This window comes from Daldinia caldariorum, assembly GCF_022478825.1.
Source record: "Daldinia caldariorum strain CBS 122874 unplaced genomic scaffold F4812scaffold_8, whole genome shotgun sequence".
NCBI classification, from domain to species: domain Eukaryota; kingdom Fungi; phylum Ascomycota; class Sordariomycetes; order Xylariales; family Hypoxylaceae; genus Daldinia; species Daldinia caldariorum.
Window position 1 is genome coordinate 1,072,702 of NW_025953044.1, and position 15,408 is coordinate 1,088,109.

Sequence of the window (15,408 nt, forward strand, 5' to 3'; positions counted from 1 at the left end):
TGTATAAAAGTAGTCGTCCATACTGGCAGTCTTCCTTCTCTGTCGAGTATCATTGTACAATAGTTGTTGGCAGCCCATCAGGCTATCACATGGGGTTGGAAAAAGGAAGGAGTTGGATACCTGAGGATAGGATCTAAACAAGGACCAAACAGGACTTGAGGGTGGTTAGGTACCTAGGTAGCCTGGTGTTATTATCAAGGCAAAGGAAAGCAACCTTAGATGAGCAATCGGCTTAGGTCTCAGGACCAATTCTGGGATTTAAAAAGTGTATAAATAGTTGGCCCAACAGGGTCGTTGGCACGTTATCCGAGGATAAGCTTAATCTCTAGCTAGAAAGAAATAGATAGTTTAACAATTCCCTTGGGAAGGTTCCCTCGTTTTGTGATTTTGTGATTTTGAAATGTTTCCCAGAATGGTAACGTTTGCTGAAGGGTCCTCTTTGAAGTTTGGTGGAGGGGATAGAACGGCGGGGCGTGCCTCGATAAGTAGATAATACGGATATTACATTAAGTATTGTACGTGCGAACATCTTCTTTCAACAATACTTCGTAACTTTATATACGTTTTACAGCTTCTAATATTACGTACAGAGACAATAAAATAGATTAAGTTTAAATTTATAATTAAAAAAAAGAACTTTATTTCTTATATATTAATCTGATTCTTCTTTTTTTTCATTCTACTTTACAGTATTAGCTCTGGTTCTATATAGGTACCTCCTTTGAAGTATACTTCGGGGGAGAACGTGCTACTTAAGTACCCCTTTTAAGGCCTTTTTTTGCATTGGTACAATACATCTTATCTTCCTACCTCCAAGTCATACGGTTGTCTTACAGTGCCGTTTGAGTGGGTCATAACTGCCCAGCGTGGCAACGCGAGGCTTCTAATTCCAAACTTATGCCCGAGTCTGAGCCTGAGCCTTCTATTTTTGTCTTATTCTGCCCCTTCCAATACTCTCTTTCGCTTCGTCAACGTCAAAAAGTCTACCTAACCTACCTAGGTACATACCTAGCCTACTATTACTCCTCACCTTTCGCCCGTCTTTAATACCCCGTATAACTCTCATATTAATAAATCCGTCTCCACCCACCCTACGACAACTCCCCCACGATGTTAAAGATATGGTCTATGGTAAGTTGCGAGAATTGGTCCATCTAACCAAATGGTATATACTAACGGTTGATTTGCAGAAATCTGCCCAGCAGAAGGCAGAAAATGCTGATGGCGCAGCCGGGAAGAAGAAGAAAGTTACACCTGCTCAACTACGAGTACAAAAGGGTAAGCCGGCAATATCCCATTATTTTATGTTAATGTTGTTTGACTTAACTCTGTATACTGACAAGGGCTTTTTCTCAACTTCACTTAGACCTCTCAGAATTATCCCTGGGATCGACTATGAAAACGGTATTCCCCGACCCCGATGATATCCTCAACTTCGTACTCGAAATCACGCCGGACGAGGGCATCTACCATGGCGGACTCTTCACCTTCACCTTTACTATGGGCCCCAACTACCCGCACGAACCTCCCAAGGTGCGCTGCCAGCAGAAAATCTACCACCCCAACATCGACCTCGAGGGTAAAGTGTGTCTAAATATCCTGCGCGAGGATTGGAAACCAGTACTCAACCTCAACGCCGTTATTGTCGGACTGCAATTCCTATTTCTCGAGCCAAACGCTTCGGATCCTCTCAACAAGGAGGCTGCAGACGATCTGCGTTCAAGCCGAGACAACTTCCGACGGAATGTGCGTGTTTCCATGGGTGGCGGTTCGATACGTGGAGTTGCATATGACCGCGTACTTGTCACCAGGTAAAGATGGCAGGATCAGGTAAGGAGCTTAGCAACGGAATATTTGGCGCGAACATGAGGTTGTTTCGTCCGGTCCAGTCGGGTTATATGTTATACTCGAGCCGGCACAATGAGAAACCTTACGCAAACCGGTCGAGCTAGAATCAAAGAGGACAAGATGAGACGAAGAAAATAAGCTTTAGACTAGCTTTGCAGACGGCACATAGCAAGGCGTTTTATGAGGGACCGCATTTTACTTGAAGGCATCAGGGGGAACTGTCTTTTCGTCTGTGCTGTTGGCCTTCTGGGGGGAAGGGGCTGCAAATCATTTCGCAGCCGACACAATGCCTTCCATGGGACGACCGACGACAATAACATGATAGATAAAGATACTAACACATGAATATAACGAACTTTCCATTATAGTACTTGCTGTATTGTACTGTTTTGGTTATAGGTCACCGCTTATTGAAGCAGTGCAATTTCCCCTTGCTTGTTTAGCATAGGTACCGTTAGGTACCTACCTACCTATAGTATTCCCCAGGCCTCAAAGTGCCTAAGCCTTAGGGATATCGATATACCTATTTTTCAATGTGAAGTACTAGGGTCCAATTGCCTACTTGTAAGTTGTAGGTACCTATTATAATAGTATCTGTACTTGTACGATAAAACCACTGCGCCTGCTTTAGCCTTGACCGGACCGGCGATTTAACCCCACCATTGGCTGCGGGCAGTGGATTGATTCGACTCACCGCCGAAGTCGCAGTTTAAGCTATTTTTTTTGCAGAAGCTCCCAAGACCCTGGGAAAATTAAAAATAAAGAAAAAACGTGGGTTAAAAAAACTTTGATCTGTGAAACAACAGCGCATTTATAGACATCGTGAAAATACCCCCTTGAGTTTTCTTTTCTTAATACCTCTTCTCACCTTAATCTCCACTCAGCATACTTTTCACGATGGCTTCCAGAGGGTTTTCCAAGGCTCTTCGTAGCCAATTGGCCCGTCGAGTGGCTTCGCCCGCCGTCCAGCAGCGATCTTTCGTTGCTGCCTCCAACATCGCCAGGGCTACTGTCAAGGCTCGCCCTGCTTTGGCTGGTGCTGTTCAGCAGCAGGTTCGCGGTGTCAAGACCATTGACTTCGCTGGAACCCCGGAGGAGGTTTATGGTAGGTTAACTAAAAGCCTATATAGAAGAAATATTATATATATTTTTATATATTACCTATATATAGGTCACGGCTACTAACACATACTTTATAGAGCGTGCCGACTGGCCCAAGGAGAAGCTCTTGGTAAGTCCTTCTTAAAATTTAAACCTAGACAAAATTAGTGACAACAGCTAATGTTATGTAAAGGACTACTTCAAGAACGACACCCTCGCCCTCATCGGCTACGGTTCTCAGGGTCACGGTCAGGGCCTTAACCTCCGTGACAACGGCCTGAACGTCATCATTGGTGTCAGGAAGAACGGCCAATCGTGGAAGGATGCTGAGCAGGATGGCTGGGTTCCCGGCAAGAACCTCTTCGAGGTCGACGAGGCTATCTCCAAGGGTACCATCATCATGAACCTTCTCAGTGATGCTGCCCAGAGCGAGACCTGGCCCGCCATCAAGCCCCAGCTTACCAAGGGAAAGGTATGCTAATATGATTCGCCGATTCTGGGAACCAATAATTTAATTAACACTACAGACCCTGTACTTCTCCCACGGTTTCTCTCCCGTCTTCAAGGATATCACCAAGGTCGATGTCCCCAAGGATATTGACGTCATCCTTGTTGCCCCTAAGGGCTCTGGCCGAACCGTTCGATCTCTCTTCCGCGAGGGCCGTGGTATCAACTCCTCCTACGCCGTCTACCAGGATGTCACTGGTAAGGCCGAGGAGAAGGCCCAGGCCCTCGGTGTTGCCGTCGGCAGTGGTTACCTCTACAAGACCACCTTCGAAAAGGAGGTGTACTCCGACCTGTACGGTGAGCGTGGCTGCCTGATGGGTGGTATCCACGGTATGTTCCTGGCTCAATACGAGGTTCTCCGGGAGCGTGGCCACAGCCCCAGCGAGGCCTTCAACGAGACCGTCGAGGAGGCTACCCAGAGCTTATACCCCCTGATTGGTGCCAACGGCATGGACTGGATGTACGAGGCTTGCTCTACTACCGCTCGACGAGGTGCCATTGACTGGACCCCCCGATTCAAGGACGCCCTGAAGCCCGTCTTCAACCAGCTGTACGACTCCGTTCGAGATGGTACCGAGACCAAGCGATCGCTCGAGTACAACGGCCAGAAGGATTACCGACAGAAGTTCGAGGCTGAGATGGATGAGATCCGCAACATGGAGATCTGGAAGGCCGGAAAGGCTGTGAGGTAAGAATCACTCACTAGGGACTCTTGAAGAGTCTTGACTTTGTGTTACTATTGTCAATAACTAATCACTTTATTCTCACAGATCTCTCCGACCCGAAAACCAAAAATAAGTGCATTTGGCGTTAAATTCAGAGCAGGTATCGGACGGTAAAATTAAAAAGGTGGTAGCATATTCCCCCGGGGGCAAAGGGAGAGAGAGGGAGAAAGAGAGCATTTGTACTTATATTTGGGATTTTCCCCAACATTGTCTCGCGAAGATCTGCGGATATTTCCCCCCCAAAAAACTGTTCCTAGTCGGATCATCAATGAAGCTTTTTTGAAATCAGTTGCCATCCATCGGACTGTTTTTACTCCTTGCGGATCCTCTCGAGTGGTTTCTTCTCCGTTATCGGACCCTCAATAACAAATCGTAGATTTTTGACTGGATGAAGTCTCGCGGCTTGGCCAGCCTTAGGCATTCACTTAGTCGTTTCCACTTTTAGTATAATCCCGTTAGTTACCTACCTTACATACCTAGGTAGGTACGTAGTAACTGGTGGGAGTATCTGGGTTCTGATTGACGTGCTATACACTTTTCATAGTATAAGACTTGCATTCATTCACTCTTTGAACCAGCCTCTTATTAGGTACTCCCCCCTCTTGCTGTTTTAGGGGGTAGTTATTAAACAATCCTCCACCAGTCTCAAACTAGACCAATTCCACAAATAAGGAATAAGGTGTAAGAAGTCCTACCATGGCGGACCCATCTACGTCGCCGCCCCTGACGCGGGAATCCGTAGCAGCGGCGAGGGAGCTCATCAAGCCGTTCGTGCACCGGACGCCGGTGATTACGAGCTCGTCGCTGTCGGCGCTAGCTTCCGACGTGGGCGCGGGCGCGGGCCCGGGCCCGGAGTCGGAAGGAGAGGCAGGAGCAGGAGCAGGGGGAGGAAAAGCGAAACCAAAGGCGAAACCAAAGCTGAGGCTCTGGTTCAAGTGCGAGAACTTCCAGAAGGTGGGCGCGTTCAAGGCCCGCGGCGCGTTCCACGCCGTCGAGAGGTTGAAGCGGGAGCCGGGCTGGTTGGAGGGGGGAGGGGCGAAGAAGGGGGTTGTTACGCATAGCTCTGGTTCGTGTGAATTTTTATTTATTTATTCTCTTCTTCTTCTATGCTGCCAGTTTCGCATTTGACGGCGGAAAACATACCTACCTACCTACCTACATATCTTGTCATTCAAAAGAAAGCTTTCTATCTCCTCTAAGAATACCTAAGGAATACTTTCATCACGTATCTTCCACGGGGGTAGTTGATTTGAGATACCTAACCTCCTAAAGGAAACCACGCGCAAGCTCTCTCCCTCGCGGCCCGAGCTAACGGCATCCACGCGTACATCGTGATGCCGTCGATCTCGGCGCCGCCCAAGATCGCCGCGACGAAGGGGTATGGTGCGAAGGTGGTGTTCAGCGGCAGCACGAGCGTCGAGCGGGAAGCCGTCACCACGAAGGTCATCGAGGACACCGGCGCGCGCCTCGTGCCCCCCTACGACCACCCGGACATCATATTGGGCCAGGGAACCCTCGGCCTCGAGTTCCAGGAGCAGGTCGAGGCTATGATTGCCGAGGAGCATGAGAAGGAGAAGACGACTGGGGAGAAGGGGGGGGAGACGACGAGGAAGAAGAGGAAGGGGCTTGATGCTATTATTGCTCCTTGCGGCGGTGGTGGTAGTAAGTGGTCGTATATTTGATTGCCTCTCTCCCACAACAATCCTGCTATCCGGGAGGCATACTTATTACAATTCTCCCCCCCTTACAAAGAACCATTATGACAGGTACTTTAGGTTAAGTACTCAACAACACTAACACCCGACAGTGCTCTCCGGCGTAGCCCTCTCCTGCGAAGGCACGGGGATCCGAGTCTTCGGATCGGAGCCGTCGTTCCAGGGCGCCGACGACGCGAAGCGGGGATACGAGTCGGGCGTGCGCGTGGAGGCCGTGTCCTCGCTGACGGTCGCCGACGGCCTGCGGACGCCGCTCGGCCGCGTGCCTTGGTCGGTCATCTACGAGCGCCGCCTCGTGGCCGGCTTTTACAGCGTCAGCGAAGCCGAGATCATCCGCGCCTTGCGGCTCGCCTACGAGCGCCTCAAGGTCGTCGTCGAGCCCAGCTCCGCCGTCCCGCTCGCCGTCGCCTTGTACAATGAGGACTTCAGGGCCATGGTCGAGAGGGAGGCTGGTGAGGACGGCTGGGATGTGGGCATCGTGTTTAGCGGAGGGAATGTTAGTTTGGAGGCTTTGGGCAAGCTATTTTCTGAGAATTCTGAAGTCGCTAAGTAGATATGAAGACTTTGCTTCTTCGAATATTAGCAAATAAATGTTTACATTAAATTTTCGTATATTTTCGTATCCTGGGGCCAAAGCGAATGGACCTCGGTAACAATTGGTTATATACCAAAAATAACACTTTGCGACTAAATATGATACTCTACCCCAACCTATATGCTCCAAAAAAAATTCCATCGTCATCGTCATCTACATTGTCTCGTTATGTCATCAACAGGGCCTTCTAAGCTCGCTCTGGCTAAATAATCCAAGATCATTATCGGGCTCATTTACTCAGAGCCTTATCCATCTGCTCTCTCCATTTCCGACTGTTCTTTCCGAGGAGCCAGATCGCAAGGTTGCCACTCACCCATCCGATCAAGCCCACCATAGTCATCAGCCACCCAACGCCCATGGCGTCTATGAGAGGCTGGCCAACTATACCGCCCACGCAGCTGAATATGTTTCGCACAAAGTTGTTAAGAGCAACACCACTGCTACTTCTTCGCGGCATGAATTCGGTAAGCATAGTGGTGGCAGCGCTAAAGACGAGCATGCTGCCAACACCGAAAAAGAAGTTGGCTACGGACGGTGCCATCCAGTGAATTCCGTATTGTAATGTCCAGCCAGACCAAATTAGCGCCCCGGGATACAGTGTGGCAGAGATCCATGCATTCTCGCGCATGCGATCTTCGGGTAGATATATGAGCTTCCCATTGGCGTCATATCTCTGGGCCTTCTCCGCTGCCCGGACCATGATCCGGTCGATCCATCGCCCGCCAAGCAGTGACGCTGCAAAGTAACCTAGCGAGCTTGGCAGGTACAAAAGCCCTATGATTATGGCCGAATAACCATACGGGGCCGAAGAGAATGCCGACTGAAGAGATATGTTAAGTATGTACAGGGACCCAAAAGTAACCGCAGCATAAAACACCGTAGTTGCCACAGCGGGGAAACGCAGGTACATAATTATCTCAAGAGGGTCGACGAAGCACTTCTTAAACTGCGCGAGTGCCTGCTTAGTGCGCACCTGCACGGAGCGCGTAGTAGAAACGCGCGACAGGCCGTCAGGATGAGATGCTTCAGTCGCAACCGCTGGCTTACGCTTTGCCAAGGTCTCCGGCAGGCAAAACAGGACGAGGATAAAAACAACAGCCCCATAAACAGTTAGGAACCACATGGTACTTCTCCAACCAAACCCCTCCGTGAGAGCGCCGCCTATGATCGGAGATAATAGGGGTCCCATAAGTGGCCCAAGGTAGAAATACCCCATAGCACGGCCACGTTCTCGGGGTTCCCAGCAATCGGCAATCGTGCCGGCACCAACGGCTTGGACGGAGGCGGCAGCTCCGCCCGAGAGGATACGAAACACAATCAACATGCTAATGTTGACACTTAGGCCACTCAGTAGCGAGAAGACCACGTTTAAGAAGAAGGACGAAAGATAGATATTACGGCGGCCTAGAGTCTCGGAGAAAGAACTCCACCAGAGAGGGAATATTGACATTGCTAACATGTATAATGCTACCGTCAAATTTACGACTGTCGGTGAGGCACCGAGATCCTTCGACATTTCCGGAAGGGCAGCTAATATGATCAGGTGAGTCCTCTAGTTCACGTTGGCTGAAGGGGGTTCGTGCTACACTATAATGGAAGGTATTTATATGCTTACGATAAAAAATGGCAGACCCCATTGGCGCCGCACACGCTGCCAAAGCTATGAAGACCGTTATCGTCCACTTCACCTTGTTTGGATAATCGCGAGGTCGTTCGACCTCTGGGATGAGAGTCAACTGCGCGAGGAAACCTCGTCGTTTCAATCTTGGCACTACAGACAATGGTTTAGATCGAGCAGATGACGCTTGCGACCTGGCTCGCTCCGTTGGTACGGTAGCCGCGGCCTCTTCATCTACCGACATGCCATTTGGAGTGAATAGCTGAACAGGAACGGCGTCTATAGATTCCTCTTCCACGTCACCGTTAGAAGTGGTTATAGACTCTGCAGCATCTTCATCTTTATCTTCTAGGCGCGCTCCCGTTGACTTAGTGTCCTCTGCTTTCTCGTCCATCTTTTCTGGGTCGACATGCATATTCATTTTTTTTTTTTTGCTCGTTAAGGCAGTGGCACTTAGCGGTATGTGGGCATTAAGCTAGTAATAACTGATAGCCGATATCGGTGGAGTCGAGTATATAAGGTAGGTATATATAAAAGAACAAAAGACTTAAGGGGCAATGGTTATCGAGATATCAGAAAGCCCCTTGGTGGTGGAGGCTTTTCTACCAACGTGTATGGGAATTAGAAGATAGGTACATAGGTAAGGTACCTGGCACTTAGGTAGGTAGCTATGATAATGGGAATTGCTTGTGGAGAGGTTTGAGGCTGATAATAATAGATGAGCAGAACAACATGAATATTAGAAAAGGCAACTGTCAGGGGGTTAAGTAAAAAAAAGACCTTAGCGATGAGCTTTGTCTGTTGACATGGCTGAATGATTTGCTACTTTAATTTTGTGTGGGGAAAAATCAGCAAAAAAACGGGAATTGTAGTGCATTGCAAGTCCAATGCCGACAAACCCGAGATCACGACTGAGGGTCCTGTTCGGTTGGTGATTCCGTTCGGGTACGGCTTCCGATGCGCCAGACCATAGTTGGTAAAAGCCCATCGCCTAGATCCATAACGTATACCAAGGACTTATATCCGTATATGGAAAGACAACAGTGATACAAATGATTGTTTGGCAGAACCATAGTTGGCCACTTGAAGTTGAATTATTTCATCTGGGGGTTTCCTAGATCATTTTGCTTCATGCCGCCGCATTGTTGCGAAATCTAATTGGATGAATCTTATGCCGGAGAAACAGGTTCTGGTTATATCCGAAGAGATATGTAAGTGCTGCATATCTATACGGTAGATCGGCTATCTATGGGCGTATCAAAGCTTTCAACATCTACCCGATGCTTAATGATGACCCTTATAAGAATTGGCCTGTTTATTCGGAAGGTGAATTCCTATCGGCTATCGCACCTGGAAAGCTCCGCAACTTTGAAGGTGTATATCTGCTCTTGTGCAGTAAGTTTTTAACTTGATATGTTACTAGATGTTGGCATGGTATTTCCCATTAGGTGACGATGTTTGAATTGGGTTGCACGGAAGCAAGTTGTAAACCCCCGATCCAAAGTCTTGGGTTCAATGTTGTACATAGTATGAAAGTACCTCATCTAGTAACTGTGGGGTATGTAGCTCAAACTAATACATGTAGGGCGCAGAGGGCGTTAACAAGCGCCACACATTATTCTCTCTACGCCATGATTCTGTTAATTAGGCTAGGTTAGGTTAGGTTAGGTACCTTCGACGATACTTTCAACAATGCAATGTTTTGATAATACTTTTCCGAATATAGACACATTCCACATTCCTCAATTATACCTAATACTACCTAGGTACAATGTCTCTCACAAACGCATCTCCTTCGGAAGCTGCCAAATCGGCAAAGGAAGCATCCCACATTCTCGCCACTTTATCTGAATCTGCAAGAAATGACGCCTTAACGGCTATTCACACGAGCTTAATCGCTGCTAAGGATGACATACTTGCCGCCAATGCTCGTGATCTAGAAGCTGCACGCCTAGCAGCAGAGCATGGCCAACTTAGTCAAAGTTTGGTATCGAGGTTAGACCTCGGTAAGAAAGGGAAATGGGAAGATATGCTGAAAGGGATACTGGACGTTCGAGACCTCGACGACCCTGGTGAGTCACCAATCTAGTACAATTGGACTGTTAGACTAAATATGCAGTAAACTAATTGATCGCGTTGAAGTCGGCAAGATTACCTTAAGAACAAAGCTCGATGATGGACTGGAGTTGACAAGAGTCACCTGCCCTATTGGTGTTCTCCTGATCATCTTTGAGGCGCGGCCTGAGGTTATTGCTAATATTGCCTCCCTTGCCGTAAAATCAGGCAATGCTGCTATCTTGAAAGGCGGCAAAGAATCAACAGAATCATTCGTTGCTATTTCAAAGGCCATATCTGCAGCTCTAGACAAAACCGAGGTCCCTAACGGAGCCGTCCAACTAGTCACCACAAGAGATGTAATACCTCAGCTGCTAGATCTAGACCAATACATCGATCTTGTGATACCCCGGGGCTCGAACGAATTGGTCCGATATATCAAATCATCCACCAAGATTCCGGTACTCGGTCATGCCGACGGCTTGTGCTCTATCTTCCTCGAGCAATCGGCAGACCCCAAGATGGCAGCAGATGTAATCGTTGACTCCAAGACCAGTTATCCCGCGGCGTGCAACAGCTTGGAAACATTATTGGTGCAGGAATCCGCTCTGAACACACTTCTCCCCCCGGTAGCTGAGGCCCTAATTGCAAAAGACGTCGTCTTACGTTGTGATACCAAGACCAAAGCGGCGCTTTCCGGCAAGATATCTTCTGATGTTTCTACAAAGATCGAGGACGCCCAAAGCGCTGACTACGATACTGAATTTCTTAGCCTTACGCTCGCAGTCAAGGCAGTTGCAGACATCCACGAAGCAATTGCCCATATCAACACCCATGGTTCCAAGCATACAGACGTAATATTAACCAGCTCGTCCGAACTCGCAGAGCAGTTTATGTCGAGCGTAGATGCCGCAGGCGTGTACTGGAATGCCTCAACTCGCTTTGCTGATGGTATGAGGTACGGTTTCGGGACAGAAGTCGGCATCAGCACGAATAAAATCCATTCCCGAGGTCCTGTGGGCTTGGAAGGCCTGATGATCTACAAATACAAGATCCGAGGCCAAGGTCATGTTACGGCAGCTTATGGCGAAGGCGAAGGAAAGAAGAGTTATAAGCATGAAAGACTTCCTTTGTAGATTATTGTGCTCTAGAGGCGGCATATATTTGAATATATTGGCGTTAGGAAAGCATAGTGCGCTAACGAAGTAATGGTAACACCTTCTGAGTCACGCCATGATGGGAAGAAAAGGATTGATTATTAAAGAGATAACTTACAACATAGGAAAAAAAAAAAAAAAAAAGAAGATCTCAATGCTTACAAACAAACGGCATCCGATTAGCTGAACATATAATCTACTCGCCACCCGGCACCCGTGATAGGCACCGGGGAATTCAACGAGGTAATCCTCGGATTGGGGGGTGTGGTGGCATCACCGTCTCCAATAATGGGCACACTCGAAGTAGATCTGCAGACTCACCTTAAGGTCGATAGTCCCGTGTCGAACCAAATAGTGGCCAAGCTTCAGGTTCGGAACGGCGACATTCTAGGCACCTTCAAGGTGGCAGAATACGTGGTCTTGCCACCACCAGTCTTCGGTTGCGAGGTCCACCTCTGCGCCGTATTTACTGGAGAACCCCCATCTCATTCCAACCTTTGATTCATGTCCTGTTTGGCTCCCAAACCTCGAACTAGCGCCTCCCATTGCCGTCCCATTCATCGCACCATCGCTAATGAACCACTGTCAAGATGAAAGAGACTAAACGTCTGAAGCAATTTCTCCCATTCAAATTTGGGAAGCAAGGTCATCCTTCCACAGCGGCGTGGTTCTCGTGAAGGGAGTGTGGCGCGGAAATAGGATTTAGCAGACTGCTGCTACTTACAGGTCCTCGAAGGTCTACCATATATCCTATAATTGCCCCCTGGCCCCATAGGTTCTGGTTACACTTCATGCGCGGGTCTTCGTCGTCGTAGCCTAGCACTGGCAGCTTTATTGAGTATAAGGTGGCGAAACAGGACAAGGAGGTGGGAAATAAGAGGGCCCGCTGCCCAAACCCACAAGCCGCATGTTGCTTGGTGGTTAGACACAGTAGCGAGAGGATTTCCTTGGTGATAGACGAGATAGGGGTGGTCCCCCGGATTGAGTGGGTCGGGAACCACCGGTGCTGGATCAACTCCTGGCGTTCTCTGGGGAAGCCAGGGGTAATGCCGAAGAGATCTCGTTAATTAAAAAAAAAGTCTCGGAGATTTAAATCGAAGCCAGGGGTATTTGGTTGGCTTGTCTGGGGTAATCTACGCTGGCAATAGTATGATTGAACATGCTACCTCCATACCAGGGAGGTACCTAGTATTCATAACCTTTCGCGACAGCCATCACGCTGATAGGGAGGAGCAGACTTGACTTCGTCTCGGTTTCGTCTATGGTTTTGATGACAAGTACCTAACCTAACCTAACCTAAGTAAATATCTAGCAAAACGCTCCGAGAAAAGTCTCTATCCTGTAAAACTCATATTAGGCATTAAGGCTAGAGAAATACGAGAAGTACGAGAGGTACGAGAAAGAGATCATATAAACTTGGATGATAGAATAGGTTTTCTCTAGTTAGGTAGCAGCACGAGATGAAACCAAGCGGTAGGGAAACACCTTCACTGCTCTGAGATAAACTTGAACTTGACTTAGACACGAAAGCTCCAAACTGGCAACCTGATAGGATACCTAACAACGAGAACATATGGTGATAGTTATGTACCTGACTTAAGGCGACTGCTGGGTTGGAGTGGATGGTTGAACATCCCCATTAACTAAAATTTTCTTAATTGCCAAGATAAACATAGTACTTCTTACTGATATATATAACTCTCTCCATATGTTCTTCCATTTTACTGGGTAATATGATAGAAAAACTAGACGGATGTCTCCGGTGGATACGTCCTCCTAAGCGTTGGAGTCGTTAATACATAAGCATTTACGCTGAGAGTACTATAGTTCGTTCACAAAAAGTGAAATCCAAGGATGAGTTATTTTCGGATCTTCCTAAAAAACCTAAATCAGCTTTCTCGCTACCCAAACCAAGCGTACCTAGCAAGTATCGGGAAATATTTTCTGACATAAATGATTTCTAACATGCATCATTGTCTCCACAACTCACGTCTTCGAATTCCTGCAAGATGCAAACATAATCGACCCCATAGAAACTCCAGCCTCACGTGCCGCAGAGTGCTAACTGCATTTCTGCTATGTAGGTACATGGTAAGAACTATTTGTGCAAAGCCAAGAGAGGGGGATTCAGTTCCTTTCCCCGTCCTCTCTGAACTCCCGGTTCCATTCTGTATGCTTCTCTGGTTCCGTGCAAATCGGACCCCTAAGTAAGGCACCCAATATACACGAATAGGCAGTTTTTATAATAGTGAAGCGGACTAGCCGCAGATACGAGCTAATCTGGCTACCTTTAAGCTGGCCTAGCTTACAAGCTACCTACCTGGTATGTTCACCTTGATGGTAACACATGATAGGTATTTGTGAATGGATAATGCATTAGCATCACTTGTCTCTTTTGCCAGTATATATACGATATGCTGCTTAATGTACCTTACCTTAGGTTGGGCAGATACCTAATGCATTCAATGGGTCGTTGTGGGACGCATTGGAACACGGAACATTAGGAAAATACAATGATCGTCGGTATTTCTCGCGTCAAGATTGTTGATCACAAGCAAGTATTATACTAGGTACGACTTCCTATTCTTAGAATTTATCGCCTAACGCCAAACCCTACGTGTCGTCGTAAAGAGCATCCTACACGAAAAGGGCGAAAAGGGTGACGATGGATGGATGTGGGTGACTCACGTAAACCTATGTCGCCTGGCGTTGACATTCCGTACAATGCATTAACAGAAATAGACTAAAAGTTGGACAAAATGGTACGATAATGCTGCATCGGCGAGTTCCAGACTGCTAGTCCATACTACTTTTAGAGATCTAACCTGCCATTGCCTCTTTAATAGTCGTCTGCATGCACAAATTACCAAAAACAACCAGACGATGAGAACTCATTTTCAATAATACTCCTGGGAGGCAGTGATCGATAATGCATCTTAATCAGACCCCTATGAAGCCATCTACACACAAGCCTGAACCAGATTTGATGAATAAAAATATCACAAATAACGATGCTGCTGCTATGCAGGGACCGATCCGGTTATAGCCACAGGGCATGATTTCGCGAAGGGTGGCGCATCAGGTCACGCTTTTTATACGGACTTGTCTTTGTGATGTGTCTGTCCACGTTGTCGCGCACCGGGCCCGACATCACGGGGCTTCACCAAGAGAGCTCCGCTGAGGAGGCTGGGGTGGGTTCCAAGAGTGCAGTGCACATAGTAGCCCGCCACCTACAATCGGCTCTTCCGTTTCTCGTTGGAGCCGATTAATTGTTGGTTCGTTTTGACGTCAGTGTGTACCGCAATCGCGGGTTCGTGCTTCGCATCGCATCATGGAACCGCGTCCGTTGTGGGCGAGGAAATAGAAAATGCAGAAAGTTAGTAACCAAGTGGAATCGAACACCCCGCAGCGGGCCGGGAAAGCCCAGATTTTCCAGATTTCTCTTCGAGTCCATAGGCGGCTATCGGACACGCCAGACCCGATCAAGGAGGAATGTTCCAGAGCTAAGGCGGAAGAGAGGGGGTATGGCGTTGCAAGGGAAGGGGAGTGAAGAGGAGTGAAGGGGACGCGTCTCACCTATTGCATGGCTGGTGAAATTTCTCTTATCTCAAGAAACGGGTAGGAGTTGGTGGGAGCCAAATGGCGGTGACAATGTGGTCGATTTTCTCTGGCTAACTGAAGGGCTTCAGGATCCACTTCGCCGCCTCACCCCCGGCGTCCGTTGTCCCCCTTGTGATCTGGGCTGACCCTATGTACCGCTTAACTAGGATATCGGCAGGCAGTGGAGCCTCATCGTGAGCTGTGGCCATTGACAACTACAGGCGAAATGCATCTCTGGTGGAGTTGATGGAGTTGGGCAGCATCACCGCTTAGACATTCCGACAAATAATAAGGGGTTTCATTCACCATCAACACGTGCTAAGCATATACTAGCAAGAAAAAACTCCCCTCCCCCGATTACTGTTTCTTCTTCTCCCTCCCTCCCGTAATTCCCTAATATAATTCCGAACGAAATCGGCCCTCCTTCTTAATGCCCCCTTCCCTCTTTTCTTCCCTTTCTTCTGGCTTCTCTTCTCTCTCGTCAGAG

At 48.1% G+C, this 15,408-nt stretch overlaps 5 protein-coding genes across 5 annotated transcripts; 4 read left to right on the forward strand and 1 right to left on the reverse strand.

Annotated features, from left to right (window-relative positions):
* The first annotated feature begins 689 nt into the window (after positions 1–689).
* Positions 690–2,292, forward strand: F4812DRAFT_428673 (putative NEDD8 conjugating enzyme). Its single transcript, XM_047934207.1, has 3 exons — positions 690–1,131; positions 1,191–1,278; positions 1,367–2,292. The coding sequence occupies exons 1-3, from the start codon at positions 1,111–1,113 to the stop codon at positions 1,813–1,815; spliced, it is 558 nt and encodes a 185-aa protein (XP_047790361.1). The 5' UTR covers positions 690–1,110; the 3' UTR covers positions 1,816–2,292.
* A 325-nt stretch (positions 2,293–2,617) lies between these two features.
* On the forward strand, positions 2,618–4,619 carry F4812DRAFT_428676 (ketol-acid reductoisomerase). Its single transcript, XM_047934208.1, has 5 exons — positions 2,618–2,953; positions 3,048–3,079; positions 3,143–3,421; positions 3,477–4,144; positions 4,227–4,619. Exons 1-5 carry the CDS (start codon positions 2,746–2,748, stop codon positions 4,252–4,254), a joined length of 1,215 nt encoding a protein of 404 aa, XP_047790362.1. The 5' UTR covers positions 2,618–2,745; the 3' UTR covers positions 4,255–4,619.
* Positions 4,620–6,500, forward strand: F4812DRAFT_428681 (tryptophan synthase beta subunit-like PLP-dependent enzyme). Its single transcript, XM_047934209.1, has 4 exons — positions 4,620–4,770; positions 4,825–5,247; positions 5,454–5,843; positions 5,989–6,500. Exons 2-4 carry the CDS (start codon positions 4,878–4,880, stop codon positions 6,447–6,449), a joined length of 1,221 nt encoding a protein of 406 aa, XP_047790363.1. The 5' UTR covers positions 4,620–4,770; positions 4,825–4,877; the 3' UTR covers positions 6,450–6,500.
* On the reverse strand, positions 6,448–8,772 carry F4812DRAFT_388526 (major facilitator superfamily transporter multidrug resistance). Its single transcript, XM_047932093.1, has 2 exons — positions 8,107–8,772; positions 6,448–8,021 (listed from the first exon to the last, which is right to left on the reverse strand). The coding sequence occupies exons 1-2, from the start codon at positions 8,528–8,530 to the stop codon at positions 6,721–6,723; spliced, it is 1,725 nt and encodes a 574-aa protein (XP_047790364.1). The 5' UTR covers positions 8,531–8,772; the 3' UTR covers positions 6,448–6,720.
* Positions 8,773–9,731: 959 nt separating this feature from the next.
* On the forward strand, positions 9,732–11,490 carry F4812DRAFT_428687 (gamma-glutamyl phosphate reductase). The gene is made up of 2 exons (XM_047934210.1): positions 9,732–10,181; positions 10,252–11,490. Exons 1-2 carry the CDS (start codon positions 9,881–9,883, stop codon positions 11,298–11,300), a joined length of 1,350 nt encoding a protein of 449 aa, XP_047790365.1. The 5' UTR covers positions 9,732–9,880; the 3' UTR covers positions 11,301–11,490.
* The last annotated feature ends 3,918 nt before the right edge of the window (positions 11,491–15,408 follow it).

Coding starts and splice junctions, on each gene's coding strand:
- F4812DRAFT_428687 (XM_047934210.1), top strand. CDS start 9,881: ATGTCTCTCACAAACGCATCTCCTTCGGAAGCTGCCAAATCGGCAAAG. Junction 10,182..10,251: donor TCGAGACCTCGACGACCCTG/GTGAGTCACCAA, acceptor ATCGCGTTGAAG/TCGGCAAGATTACCTTAAGA.
- F4812DRAFT_388526 (XM_047932093.1), bottom strand. CDS start 8,530: ATGAATATGCATGTCGACCCAGAAAAGATGGACGAGAAAGCAGAGGAC. Junction 8,022..8,106: donor GGGGTCTGCCATTTTTTATC/GTAAGCATATAA, acceptor TGATCATATTAG/CTGCCCTTCCGGAAATGTCG.
- F4812DRAFT_428681 (XM_047934209.1), top strand. CDS start 4,878: ATGGCGGACCCATCTACGTCGCCGCCCCTGACGCGGGAATCCGTAGCA. Junction 5,248..5,453: donor GGTTGTTACGCATAGCTCTG/GTTCGTGTGAAT, acceptor AACCTCCTAAAG/GAAACCACGCGCAAGCTCTC. Junction 5,844..5,988: donor TCCTTGCGGCGGTGGTGGTA/GTAAGTGGTCGT, acceptor AACACCCGACAG/TGCTCTCCGGCGTAGCCCTC.
- F4812DRAFT_428673 (XM_047934207.1), top strand. CDS start 1,111: ATGTTAAAGATATGGTCTATG. Junction 1,132..1,190: donor TGTTAAAGATATGGTCTATG/GTAAGTTGCGAG, acceptor GTTGATTTGCAG/AAATCTGCCCAGCAGAAGGC. Junction 1,279..1,366: donor TCAACTACGAGTACAAAAGG/GTAAGCCGGCAA, acceptor AACTTCACTTAG/ACCTCTCAGAATTATCCCTG.
- F4812DRAFT_428676 (XM_047934208.1), top strand. CDS start 2,746: ATGGCTTCCAGAGGGTTTTCCAAGGCTCTTCGTAGCCAATTGGCCCGT. Junction 3,080..3,142: donor GGCCCAAGGAGAAGCTCTTG/GTAAGTCCTTCT, acceptor TGTTATGTAAAG/GACTACTTCAAGAACGACAC. Junction 3,422..3,476: donor CCCAGCTTACCAAGGGAAAG/GTATGCTAATAT, acceptor TTAACACTACAG/ACCCTGTACTTCTCCCACGG.